This window comes from Citrus clementina, unplaced genomic scaffold (genome assembly GCF_000493195.1).
Source record: "Citrus clementina cultivar Clemenules unplaced genomic scaffold, Citrus_clementina_v1.0 scaffold_3, whole genome shotgun sequence".
Taxonomy (NCBI): domain Eukaryota; kingdom Viridiplantae; phylum Streptophyta; class Magnoliopsida; order Sapindales; family Rutaceae; genus Citrus; species Citrus x clementina.
In genome coordinates, this window is record NW_006262339.1 from 44,950,147 (window position 1) to 44,964,277 (window position 14,131).

The following is a 14,131-nucleotide window of genomic DNA, read 5'->3' on the forward strand; positions in this document are numbered from 1 at the left end:
AAAATATTTATGGTTATTTTCGTAAATTTCCCAATAAGTTATGTAACACTCATATTTTAACGAAAATTATACTACAGTAATGACGGTAGAGTTCGTTTGGTTTAGAGATAAAAAGCTTGTAAGTGGAACCTTTTTTCCTTCAAATTTTATTCTAATGTTATGTTTATTTGGGGTAAATAACATGAGTTAAGATGGTTTATTTACATTTAAATTTAGTATTGAACTAAATCCAGATCTTTTTTTTTTTAGGGAAATAAAATTCATTAAGCAGATAACTTAGAAATCAACCAAGGGGGTGGAACATGCCTCCACTCCCCCGGAGTTGACAAAGAACCTCCCACCCGAGCAATAAAATGAGCAGCGGAGTTCGCAGATCGCCTAACAAAGGAGAAAGTAACATCTCCTATAGATTGAGCTAAAGCTCTACAATCGTTAATAATAAGACCAAAACCATTAGGGCTAAAACTATTAGTAGTCAAAGCATTGAAAACTTGCAAGTTGTCCATTTCAACAGTGACAGGAAAAACGGGTAATCCTTTGAGCCAGCTGAGGATCTCTCGCACTCCAATAGCTTCAGCCTCCCATGCATCAAAACTACCTATAAAGCAATCACTCCTTGCAGCTATGAAAACCCCATCCGAATTACGAATGACAGCCCCATGACTAATCTTGCCACTGGAAGAGAAGGTTGCCGCATCAACATTGCATTTAAACCACCCCACACTTGGCCTTTGCCAACACACGGTCCCATGAGAATCTGACACAAAAGTGTTATCAAACAGCTGCAGCTTCCTCACAGAACGCCATTGAAAAAGAACCTGGCCGGCTAGATTAAGAACACTTGACAGCCTCCCATTTTTGTTCTTCCAGACCTTAGAATTCATATTCAACCAAAGGCTCCAACAAATCATAGCAGCAAGGTCACAATCACCACTGCTGCAGCGGGCAAAGACTCTCGCCAGCCAATCCCCAAAATACATACAACCCCCCTCAAAACCAATTGGAGACAATAACCAACATGATTTAGCAAAAGAACAGTTCAACAAACAATGGACAACAGATTCATCAGCCGCATTACAAATGGGACAGGTAGAAGCTAACTCAACTTGACGGGGTCGTAAGTTATCCGCGGTGGGCAGGACATTAACCCCCGCACGCCACATAAAATGCTTAACTTTAGCAAGGACTTTAAGCTTCCAAATTCGTTGCCATATATTACTAGAAGGAATCTCCGAAAGGTAAACTAACATTTTGTAGCAGCTACGAACAGTAAACAAACCTTTAGAGTCAGCAGACCAATACCAAACGTCATCATCTCTTTTGCTACTTAGAGGAATTTGGGTGATAAAACCTCGATCTTTCTCATTAAAGATGTCTGTCAGAGCATCCAAGTCCCAGTTGCGTTGCCCTGGTAACATGAGACTGCTTACTGGAGCATTGATTATAGCATCAGGCAGGGGGGTAGTAACATATCCATGATCCAGATCTGGAAGCCATGGAGAGCCACCAATCGTGGTTTGAAGACCATTACCGATTTGAATGCGACTGCCCTGGGTAATCACATGATGCGCTGCCATAATAGACCGCCAAGCATAGCTAGGATTGCTTCCCACAGTAGCTTTGCCAAATGAGGTCAGCGAGTGGTATCTAGATTTAAGGATGCGCGCCACCAAGCTATCAGGCTGAGATAAAAGCCTCCACCCTTGTTTTCCATGCATTGCCACGTTAAAGTGGTGCAGCTGCTTAAAACCGATTCCACCATGAGCTTTAGGCTTACATAACCTCTCCCACCGCATCCAATTTATCCCTCTACTGTCACTCCGATGATTACCCCACCAAAATGAATTCATCATGCGCTCAAGCTCTCTACAAAGATCCAAAGGAAGAAGGTATAAGTTCATTGCATAATTCGGCATTGCCTGTGCAACTATTTTCAATAAGATTTCTTTCCCCGCTCTAGATAACAGCTTTTGATTCCAGTTTTGGAGACGACGCCAAGCCTTGTCACGGATAAATCGAAATGTCTCATTCTTGTTTCGGCCAATAGAAGATGGCAAGCCAAGGTAAGAGCCATGGTTGCTGGTAGCCGCAACCTTCAGAATGTCGCAAACTTGCTGAGCTGAGGCAGCCCGAACATTAGCACTATAAGAAATCGAAGATTTATTGTAGTTCACCACTTGTCCCGAAGCTGCCCCATAACTGGCCAATGATTGTTTGATGATCCTAGCCTCTTGTTCATTTGCGTGAAAAAAAAAAGAAGCAGTCATCCGCAAAAAAGAGATGAGTCACAATCGGAGCTCCCCTAGCTACCCTAACTCCATGCATCAAGCCTGCCCTCTCTTGCTTGCGAAGTAAAGAACTCAACCCCTCCGCACAAATGATGAACATATACAGAGACAGGGGATCTCCCTGCCGCAGCCCTCTGCTAGGAGCAATTGGGCCCACTTCCTTATTATCCTGGATAACCTTGTAAGTGACGGTAGAAACACACAATAAGATTAGCTCAACCCATCTCGCAGCGAATCCCAACTTCAACATCATAGCTTTTAAAAAACCCCATTCAATCCTATCGTACGCCTTGGACATGTCAATCTTTAAGGCTACAATCCCTGTCTTCCCTTGCCGCTTTCGCTTTAAATAATACATAATTTCTGCCGATATTAGGATGTTATCAGTGATGGCCCTCCCAGGGACAAAAGCACTTTGATTCTCAGAGATAATCAAGCTGAGGACAGCCTTCATACGATTAGCTAACATCTTGGCCACAATCTTGTAAAGAACATTACATAATGCTATTGGCCGTAAGTCAGCTAAATACTCAGGTTTAGACTTTTTTGGAATTAACACTATGGCAGTAGCATTTAACTCATCAGGGAATTCACAATTATCAATGAAATTTAAACAAGCAGCAGTAACATCACCTCCAACAATATGCCAAAATTTCTGAAAGAATACAGGGTTCATTCCGTCCGGCCCGGGCGATTTGTCTGGATGCATGCTAAAGAGCGCATCACGAACATCAATAGCTGTGAAAGGCTCCAGTAACTCCTGATTCTGTGCAGCAGTAATCTTAGTTGCAACACATGAAATAATATATGCACTAGTACTTCCTTCCGAGTGAAATAATTTTGAGAAATACTCTCCTATTAAAGAGTTCACCTCTGCCGGATTTGAGCACCACTGGCCAGCGCTATTCCGTAATCTCCCAATCATGTTTTGTCGCTTCCTCTTAGAGGCAGTAGAGTGGAAATACCGGGAATTCATGTCCCCTTCCTTCAACCACAGCGACTTCGACCTTTATTTCCAAAACACCTCATGGTTGTGCAATAACTCATTGTAACACTTCCTTGATTCCACAAATTCGGCCACACTCGTTTGATCTCGACAGCCCCTAAGAGACCCCATTTTCTACTTGCAGGAAGCCAACCGATTGAAAAAATCACAGGCAAGATGACCTCCCCAACACATGAGAGCAGATCCACAAAACAGAAGCTTAGATTGAATAGGACAACCACCTGAAAGCTCCCAACTCTTTGTAACCACCTCCATACAATTTGGCTCACTAAGCCAAACATTCTCAAACCTGAACCTCTTAATCCTAGAAAATTAATGGTGTGAGGAAGGGTCCAGAAAAATTGGCAGGTGATCTGAACACATAACTTCCAGACTCACTACACTAGCTTTCGAAAAAAGGGAGAGCCAAGTGCTGGAAACCAGAGCTCTATTTAATCTCTCCTCCACCCAGTCAACCGTACCCCGAGACCTCTCACAAGTGTACTGATAGCCTTCCATGCCTAAGTCAACCAAACCAGAATCTGAGACAGCCGCGCGAAAGCCTTGAAGCTTCCAATTTGGGTGCTGACATCTGCCACGCTTCTCACTATTATGCAGGAGATCATTGAAGTCTCCAATGCACACCCACGGTAAAGAAGAAATGGATGATAAAGAGCGAAGAAGCTCCCATGAATCTCGCCTCTTACTCGTCTCAGGGAAGCCGTAGAACCTCGTACACCGCCACGTTCTAGAGTTTGCATTTTCTACTTGGACGTCAATGAAGTTACGCCCAAATTTCATAAGCCTAACATTGTGAGAAGAATTCCAGTAAAGGGCGAGCCCACCACTTCGGCCCACTTTATCCACAGTAAACAAATTATTAAAGCCCAACTTAAACTTCAAGATCTCTAATTTTTCTCTACTACATAAAGTTTCCATTAGAAATATAAAATCCGGTTTTTTACTTCTGACCAAGTCCAACAAAACCTGCACTGTCCGTGGGTGGCCCAGCCCACGGCAGTTCCAACTTAAGCAACTCATTGCTCTCGGTGGGCCTGTGAACTAGGGCCCACCGCTAATCCGTTTTTTGAACCACCCACATTCTCCATTACTTGGGTGGATTTGGTCTCATCACTCCCCAACTCTAGCTGTATTGCACTATGAGCCCTTCTCTGTTTGGCATCTATAACAATAATACCAGAGTTAAACTCTTCCCCACATTCCTGTAATTGACCCGAAACTTTAGGAGGTGTCATCACTTCCTTTCCTTTATCAAGCAGTTGACCAAGTTTTGTCAGAAAATGTTGAGATCCTGCTATAGTATCCATAATCCCAGTAATGTCTCCCCCCTCATAATTGTTTCCCTTATTCAAGCCTGGATTTATGGTACCTTCCATATCAACTGTCATGGCCTCATCGGAATTAATGCAGCTTCCAACTTTCATCTCCTCCTCCCCTGGTGGAGTTGACCGCAGCCAGCGATCGCCAGCATTCATCAAATTTCCACGTGTAGGCGCCTTCATCCAATGGCCAAACGGCTTAGTAATAGTAGCCGTAGTACACTTATACAAAGATGGACAACTTTTCTTTGTGTGACCAAGGAGACCACAGATAAAACAAAACACATTCAACCTTTCGTATTTGAAATCCACCCACATCCAATCTCCACCTGCTTTCTTGAGACGCATCCTACGCTTGAGAGGCTGCCTAACATCAATGGCCACCCGGATCCTCATATAGTTCCTCCAAATCCCTTTAAGGTTATTTTCATTTGATTCCACAAACTTGCCAGTGTAATTACCAATGCTCTGTAAGATTTTCTCTGATTGAAAACCAATAAGAAGGTTGTAGATTTGGGTCCAAAATGATGTATGAAATAAAGGTACATGTTGAGGTTGATCCTCTGCCCCCAGCCGCTGAACAATGAGAATATGCTGGTCAAATGTCCAAGGCCCTGAGTCTATCACTCTGTTGATGTCAATTTCATGAAAGAATTGGAAGAGAAATAGTGTAGGCGACAGATCTTTAATACAAACTCCTCTGCCAGGCCTCCACAGCGACGCCATAGTGCTCTTCATGGCTGGGAAGTTAATCACCTTGTCCGTCAAGAACCTACCCACAAGGCAGTAGCGGAAATCACTTTTGGCCTCCTCGCATTCATCATCCTCAACCCCCGCTACAATTATCCCCCCTTCCTCATCCTCAGCAAGAGTAAGCCATGCATAAGAGTTGTTTAAGTTAGCCTCCATTGTTGTGTGCGTACCCGCCATACTCAGAACAACGTGACTAACTTGGTTGAGGCGAAACAGTGAATAAGAAAAAACTAAAGAGCAAAGAAAACGAAGAAGGTATTTATTTACTTGTCAAGCAGACAAGACAAACACACTTGCCAAAGGACAAGACTTTTTCCACAGAGACATTTAAACGAACAGAAGATGTCCATGTTAACTGTTAAGTAGATACTAAATCCGGATCTTTAGAAAACAAGCAATTGGTAATTATTAAATAAAATATATTAATAGTTATTAATATAGTAAAATTAATTTATAATTTATTTTAAAATATCTTTTGTATTACAAATATATATGTGTGTTCACGTTTTTGTGTGTGTATATATATACACACACACATATGTATAAAGGATTTATAACCGTATTAAAGTTAATGATAAATTAAAAGATAAAAAAGTACAAACTATAATGCAGTGTATTTTATCATGTAATGTATTGAAATTTGTACTTTTTTATTTTTTTACTTATCGCCGACTTTAACATGATAAAAAAATCTATGATTGAAAACTCACTTTATATACATACATACATACATACATATATCTACATAGATGTTTGTTAATAGCATTCTCACTTTTTTTTTAATACTGATATTTACAATCAGACATATAATTAAAATTATAATATTTTATAAAATTCTATGAAGTGCTTACCCAAACAAATAACCATTGTAAATGAGAGATATAACAATGGACGTTTCTGCTTCACTCGCATTTTATAAGGGAGAAACACTATAAATTAACTTCATACAATCATAATTAATTGAGGAAGATTGAATTCATGGAGACTCGAATCATTGTCCTCACAATTATAAGGGCAGTGGTTCATCACTCGGCCAAAGGCAACATTCTCACTTTAATGTCCTCACTAAAAAATCATTTTGGTATAACTTTTTAAATAAAATTTATTTAAGACAAATTTTTGTTAGGAGATATTTTACAAATAGAGTTTTCACAAAAAAAAAAATTTATTGCACAGTTGTCAATGAAAGTTTTATTAAAAGTTATATAAAATTATTTTAATGGACAAATTTTTTAAAAAGTTATGTTCTGAAATAAATGAAATAAGATTATTAAATAAGTAAAAGATATTTTAGGTATTTAATATTTTAAATAAGTATTTAAATCTTTACTCATAAAAACTCAAAATTTAGACTTTTGTTAATAGAGGTACAATAATTTATTTAATTTTTAAAAATTCTAATAAAAAATGAAATAACAACAAAAGAATAAAAAAAAAAATGAGAATAAATAATTACTATGCCCATTACATGAATCATTTGAAATGGGTACATAATTTTCCTACAAGCCAAACATTAATATCTTATCTTGACAGCAAAAGGCGAAAGGAAAAGAAATCCCACTGTAAACGGCTGCAGAAAGGACACTTGAAAGCATACAACGGAGCTAATTAACAGTAAGAAACCTTAGCCATTTCCGAGTCAGGGCTTAACTTCCGGCTCCCCTCCGGTCACCGAATACAGTCATATTTACCGACCTCCTCGAACAGGTCCTATTTTTTTCTCTTCTTATTCTATCTTTCTTGGATTTACTGTCAATGATTTGCGTGCTTTGGTTGCTGAGAAAATGCAGGGAAAGAGATAAGTTATTAAATTCGTAGACTAGCAAATGGGGCGTTTAGGATTTTATGCATGTGAATTGAAGTTTCAAATTTTGTTCAAACAGAAGCTTACTGCCTATACATGTACATATGCTTCTCGATGTTTTTACACTGCACCGCCTTAAACAAATTATTAGTGCTGTTGATAAGAGTCAATTTAGAATGGAACTGTTTATGGAGTTCAGATTGGAAAGTAGTGTCATAAGAACTTGTAAAGTTGCTGGTGACTCTTCTTATATTTACCTTGACTTTGTGCAGATTGTTGCTTTTAAGAACATGAGTATAAGAAGCTATTTTGGCATTAGAAAATCCAGTTTTTTGCTTGTACACCCAGAGTTACCTGCTTTTACATGTTGGAGACCCCAGTTAGAATCTTTATCAACTTTTGGAATCACTGGTAATCATGGAGGTGCGATTAGGTTGATTGCAAGGTCCCGGTACTCATTTGCCGATAGAAATGTGGATGCATCTGTGCGCAATCCCAGCACTGTTCGTTTGGGTCGGAAGCAAGGAGGTTCCTCATCTTTGTACAGTCGTCCTAGTATATTAGAGATGAAGAATGAGAGGATGGCAAATCGTGCCAAGGTCTATGATTTCTTGCAGGGCATTGGTATTGTTCCTGATGAGCTTGATGGGTTAGAACTTCCTGTGACAGTTGAGGTTATGAGGGAACGTGTGGATTTCCTTCACAATTTAGGGCTAACAATTGAAGACATAAACAACTACCCGCTGGTTCTTGGCTGCAGTGTGAAAAAGAATATGATACCTGTGCTTGACTACCTTGGCAAATTAGGTGTTAGGAAATCCACTTTCACAGAGTTCTTGAGAAGATACCCTCAAGTCCTCCACTCTAGTGTTGTTGTAGACCTTGCTCCAGTGGTCAAGTATCTGCAAGGCTTGGATATCAAGCCGAATGATATTCCTCGGGTTCTTGAGAGATATCCGGAAGTGTTGGGATTCAAACTTGAGGGGACCATGAGCACATCAGTGGCTTATTTGGTAGGAATTGGAGTGTCAAGAAGAGAAATTGGAGGTGTTTTAACTAGATACCCGGATATTTTGGGCATGCGAGTAGGCCGGGTGATCAAACCTTTTGTGGAATATCTTGAAAGTTTGGGTATTCCAAGATTAGCTGTAGCTAGATTGATAGAGAAGAAGCCTTACATTCTGGGATTTGGATTAGAGGAGAGGGTGAAACCAAATGTTGAATCCCTTCTAGAGTTTAGTGTTAGAAAAGAAGCACTTCCTGTAGTAGTGGCACAGTATCCTGAAATTATAGGAATAGACCTGAAACCTAAGCTTCTTGGTCAGCAGAGTTTACTCAATTCAGCTATTGACTCAAGTTCCAAGGATTTTGGCAGCATTGTTGAGAAGATGCCTCAAGTTGTGAATGCAAGTAATTCTGCTGTTACAAGGCATGTGGATTTCCTAAAAAGCTGTGGATTCTTCTTGCAGCAAGTGAGACAGATAGTAGTGGAGTGTCCCCAAGTGCTTGCATTGAATCTGGATATTATGAAATTGAGCTTTGATTACTTCCAAAGGGAGATGCAAAGGCCTCTGGATGATTTGGTTGTTTTCCCAGCTTTCTTTACTTATGGTCTGGAGTCTACAATTAAGCCAAGACACAAAATGATCGCAAGGAAGGGTTTGCAATGTTCCCTGTCATGGCTTCTTAACTGTTCTGATGAGAAGTTTAAGGAGCGGATGAACTATGACACTATCGACCTGGAAGAGATGGATGCAATGCCATCATTTGACATGAATACACTGATGGAACAAAGGAGTGATGAGTCAGCTTCTGAATATGAGGAAGACAGTGATGATGAGTATGCCTGAACTTATGAATCTGCGATTCAGAGAATGCGGTCCAGTTGGTCTTTATTTGTAGAGCTTCTGGCTTAATTTATCAAAAAGGCATGCCTTGCTAGACTGCGAGAAGATATACCTGGTTTGTGGAGATACTGATATGAATTTCTATGATGTAATACTTTTTTTTTTATGCTGATAAGTAATTTCAAAGCATTGGCCTAGTTTTAGGCAATTTATGTATGTGCGTGTATATACATTGAAGATGATAGGCATTTAGGTATTCATGAAAATTTCAATAATTCTATGTTAATATGTGATTTCATGAGTTTGGAACTCATGATTCTAATCCTTTTCTGGCCTTTGCCCAAAATCAGGTCTTTATATATAAATTCATGCCCACATAAGATGTTAACCTTAATTGCAAGCATCAATTAGAAGGCCTTGCGGAAAAAGAGATAAGAGAGTTCAAATTGGTGTTAAAGCATGTGGATCAATGTATGTTGGAAGGCAAAACAAACCTTACAAAAAGCAACCTTGGGTACACTTTCTTCTGCCATTTTGATGACTTCTTTCTTATAAATTTTAGTATTAGTAGATGTACATATTTCAAGTCTCAAAAGTTGTACCCATTCACAATTCTCCTAATGAACATTGAATTATATACATTCTGTCCTCGTAGCTGTAGGTTGTAGAAGAATAAATGGACAAAAGAAAAGGTGAAACCACCCGGCACCCAAATGGAAATGGTATATTTAACTAAATATTAACTCATCTCGTAGCTTAAAGCAAAAATTCTGTCTTGCTTCCACCAGGCAATAAATGTTGCCCTGTTTACCATAGGTTTGAAGAAACTTTACATCAGAAATCCATTGTGGACCAGTTGAACAGCATGAGCCTCTGGATTCAGTTGAAGAAATACACCACTGCATAAAAGCTCCTACTCTGTTGTTCGTAGCCACCCAAACTATGCAAAGAAAATTGTAATTTAACATACAGATGCAACTATAGGCAGGGTGTCAAATTCACATTTTCTGCATCAACAAACCATACCTTCCATGCATACATCGCAAAGAATGCAACAGTGTCTGCAGACCATACGACAGAAAATGACTTCCAAAAGAATGGGATTATGACATTGAGTAAAGGGATGAGGAGAAAGAGATAGTTAAGGGCTTCTTTCTCATTCTTTGAGCAGTCTCGAGCACGGAGGGATGGAATTGCTGCGAATAATAAGCCATGAAATTTTTTAATACAATTCAAGTCTACAGTGACCAGAAGTCAATGCCTGCAAATTATTATCTGAAAATTAAGGAAAGACCACAACAGAAAGGATTTGGTTATAGAAACATGCCATGGAATATTTTAACTTGCAGCAATATGTAGGATAAACAAACAGAATTATGGATAACTAGGTTTGAATGTTAATAGACATACTTCATATGCTAAGGCAACGATGAAGTGAACAGATGTAAATTGCTTGTGCAAGTAGTTAATTATAGTATTTCACCCAATCCACCAGAAGCACCAAGAAAGTTAATGGCAGAATAAGTAAAACTTGCTGCAGAGAAGTGCTGCAAAAACTAACATATTCCTGTCTCTCATTTATATTTTAAGTATGGAATTGAAAACAAAGGTGCAGAACTTACCGAACATCCATATAGACCACATCCCCATTAGTCTCCATATGTCGGGTTCATTCGATGGGAAAATGAGATTGAAAGATAGAGCTCCACCTAGCAACATTGAGGCATAACCTTGGACCTCAAAAACAGTGTACAAAATAGTTCCAGGCACTGCAGGATTTTTGGTTGCTGTAGAAGCTCTTGGTGCAAATGTGGCAGCTGTCTTTTGAACAACCTGTTTCAGCAAGGACATGGAATATAGAATTAAGAGAAAATAGTTATGAAAAAACTCTCAATGTCCTGAGTCACCTATCAAATTCCAAAATTCTACAATCAAAATATATTGGATGAACTCCCTTGCACTATCATCCAAATTAGCCCTTCAGCCAGAGTAATTTGGATGATAGGCAAATTTCAAATGCCTCGTTAAAGACAAATCAGATAAGATTAAAACTGCACTAGTAGATTTACAAAGCCGTAATTCAGTGTAAGCATGACCTTTCTCCCAAAAACTATGCAATTGCCAGGAAACACTTGGTGTATATATAAAACATCTCAAGGGATTGACTATCAACGTCAGTTCAGTATAAATACTTCTCAAATTCACATGACCAAATAATGTAAATCTCCGACATTCCCTCAACAAGGAGAAAGAATAACATGCATGCGACCAACTGAAACCGAATCCTGTTACTAATAAACGAACTTCATTTTTACTCAGCTTCAGAATCACAATAACTTGAAAGAACATCCATGAAACCATGTTGACAAAAAAAAATATATAAAAATACTAGCACAAATTAAGATCATATATTCATATATAACTGTCTTCATTATAGTATGCGCCAACGTAACCTTTTTGAGATCTTTGTCAAGTGCAGGTGGGGCGGTAGAGCTGAGCTTGTTAGTTTCTTTGGGTTCTGGTAGTGGCTCTTCATTCTGAGATGATTCCTCTACTGTTGCCTGTGCATCCACTTCATTAGCACTGGCTTGTATTTTCAAGCTTGTGCCACGAAACTTGGGCCAGCATAACCTGTTACGGAGTAATGGGAATTTCGAGACGTGGCAGCTGTATGGAGATGTTGAGATGATCAACGTATTCATATTTCAAATGCAATGTTCTTTTTAAGGTGTTTTCATCAGCGGTTTTTCGCCCAAGCGGGTGGAGCTACGAGAGAATAGAAAGAAACCGAGGCCGATAAGGAATGAAAGGCTGCGATCGACCGTGCCACTTGCTTCGAAACGACAGTGTTTCTGTTGCAGTCATGTATTTAGATAATGGTAATATGCTCCAACCATTTATATTACGCACAAAAATGTAATTAATAAAGAAAATTTCTAAAATATAATTAATGTATATATATATATATGATTAATTAAATTCTTTATTAATTAATTTATATATATATATATATATATATGTAATTAAATTTAATATAGCTACATACTTCAAAAAAAAATAATATAACTACCACCTGGTAATATTTTTTAAAAATAAATAACTAACATATGTGTAATCATTTTTTAAAATAAATATGCATTTATTATTGTATTATTTACTTATTAAATAATTGATATAGTACCTTTAATTTATTCTACAATTTTTCCTTAGTGAAAAAGATCAAATTATCCCCTTCCTAATTTTTGTAGACAAAAAGCATTGATACTAGAATCTTGTTAGTTTGATATAGGGATAGCAAAATCCTCCATGAGTTTGGGGCAACATTCCAAATTGGGTAAATTTTGAATAATTTTTAAGGAATAAGGAAAAAATAATTTCCAAATTCGCAATGAGGTGGGATTTGATTTTGTACTCTGCATCCCACCCCCATCCCAATTCCCATTATATATAAGTATTTTTTCTAATTTTTATTTTATGAATTACAATATTAGTTAATAAATTTTCTTTTTATTTTTACTTCATATAAATAGGCTATAACTAAAAGAAAACTTTACAATATAATTTTTATTCTACCCTAAAACACTATTATATTTCCTTTTTTCTCTAAAATGTTGCTCTCTTCAAATATTTTTCAGTTTTGATATTATTTCAAGATATTATTTCTAACATTTGGAGATTTTTTAAAATAATTTAAATACTTTATAATATGATAATAATTTTATTTAAGTTTTTAATTTTTAATTTATTGAAATCATGTGTATATATCTACTATAAAATAAAACAAATGAGGAATGGTATGAGGGAATGGAGACGAAATTTTTAATGGGGTAGGCCTCCCCACCCAATTGTCATTCGTAGTTTGATAAATTAAGTAAAACTAGGTAAGCCGGTCGAGTTAGTAAAAGTAAGAATACTTTAATAAATTGAGTAAAAGTTAGATAAAATTTGTTTAATAACTATAAAAGGTTATTTGGTATTTTTCTAATCCATTAAAAGCATATTCACTTAAAAATAATTTATCGAACAAGTAAATTATAAATCTATACAATTTTTATGTTAGTGGAGCAGTTGCATACTAGCATGTTAGGTGCAATATGCACCATCACTCCAACAAATTTTACTACATTTAGATTTTACTGTGTACACAAGAAACAAAATTTTCAATTTTCATTTTTTTTTAATTGCTAACTACTGATGGTATGTTAGGTAAATCATAAATGGGTGGAAAAATAGTCGCAGACTATTAGCGCGTTTGGGGCAGCTGCGCTGCCACCGCGCAACTGTTCCCCAAGCCATATTCTAGGGGAATATCATAATGGGTGAAAAAATTACCCTAGAAAAATATGGCTTGGAGAACAGCTGCGTGGTGGCAGCGCAGCTACCCCAAACGTGTCTTATGTCTTTCACACGTTAAGATACGTTTCTTTGCATAGATTATGAAGAAGAAAAAAAAAATCCAGTATTGGAGGGTTGTGGTCATTGTCAGCTCATTTTAAATTACTTAGACAACTGACAATTAACCTAATCATCTTAATTAAATATTATTCTAATTGTAGTTGAATTTGATTACTTAATTGTGCTAAACTTTTCATTGTAGTCTTTTCTAGTTAAATTATAAGAAGATTGTCAATTTCTCCGTATTAAAATTAAGATATTCTCCTGACAACAAAGATTTTAAGGAAGCGAGGAGTAATTTAATCATTTGCTTAATAATTTATCTAAGGAATGTAGAATATATATTTATTATAAGAAAAATATTTAAAAATAACAAAAAATATAAGAAAAATATCTTAAATTTATTTTTTATTTGCACTAAAACATATATTTATTATTTTGAGTACTTAAAATTTTTTGTTTTGATTTCCATTTATACGATTTATTCAATTTGTAATAAATATAGATAAAAATGTATTTGAAAGTAAGGGTAAAACTCTAAAATTATGTTATCAAGGGAAGTTATTGACTATTATGAAAATAGTGGTGAGTAAGTGGTATAAATTGATTTCGGTAGAAGAAAACTAATAATCTTCCTAAATTGTATAAAAATCTAATTTTACATGATTAAATCACAATTTTTAATCTAATCCAATCCACGGATTGGTGAAATTCAATCT

The 14,131-nt window shown here is 37.0% G+C and overlaps 2 protein-coding genes across 3 annotated transcripts; one reads left to right on the plus strand and one right to left on the minus strand.

The window, feature by feature from the left end:
- Positions 1–6,861: 6,861 nt before the first annotated feature.
- On the plus strand, positions 6,862–9,386 carry LOC18046998 (transcription termination factor MTERF4, chloroplastic). Its single transcript, XM_006444093.2, has 2 exons — positions 6,862–7,073; positions 7,443–9,386. Exon 2 carries the CDS (start codon positions 7,461–7,463, stop codon positions 9,018–9,020), a length of 1,560 nt encoding a protein of 519 aa, XP_006444156.1. The 5' UTR covers positions 6,862–7,073; positions 7,443–7,460; the 3' UTR covers positions 9,021–9,386.
- Positions 9,387–9,542: 156 nt separating this feature from the next.
- LOC18046999 lies at positions 9,543–11,866 on the minus strand. 2 transcript variants are annotated; one of them, XM_006444095.2, is made up of 4 exons: positions 11,471–11,866; positions 10,640–10,850; positions 10,044–10,213; positions 9,543–9,957 (listed from the first exon to the last, which is right to left on the minus strand). In XM_006444095.2, exons 1-4 carry the CDS (start codon positions 11,717–11,719, stop codon positions 9,931–9,933), a joined length of 657 nt encoding a protein of 218 aa, XP_006444158.1. In that variant the 5' UTR covers positions 11,720–11,866; the 3' UTR covers positions 9,543–9,930. The 2 variants fall into 2 exon arrangements, with proteins under 2 accessions (XP_006444158.1, XP_024045301.1); XM_024189533.1 differs by lacking the exon at positions 9,543–9,957 and having other exon boundaries at positions 9,958–10,213.
- Between the last annotated feature and the right edge of the window lie 2,265 nt (positions 11,867–14,131).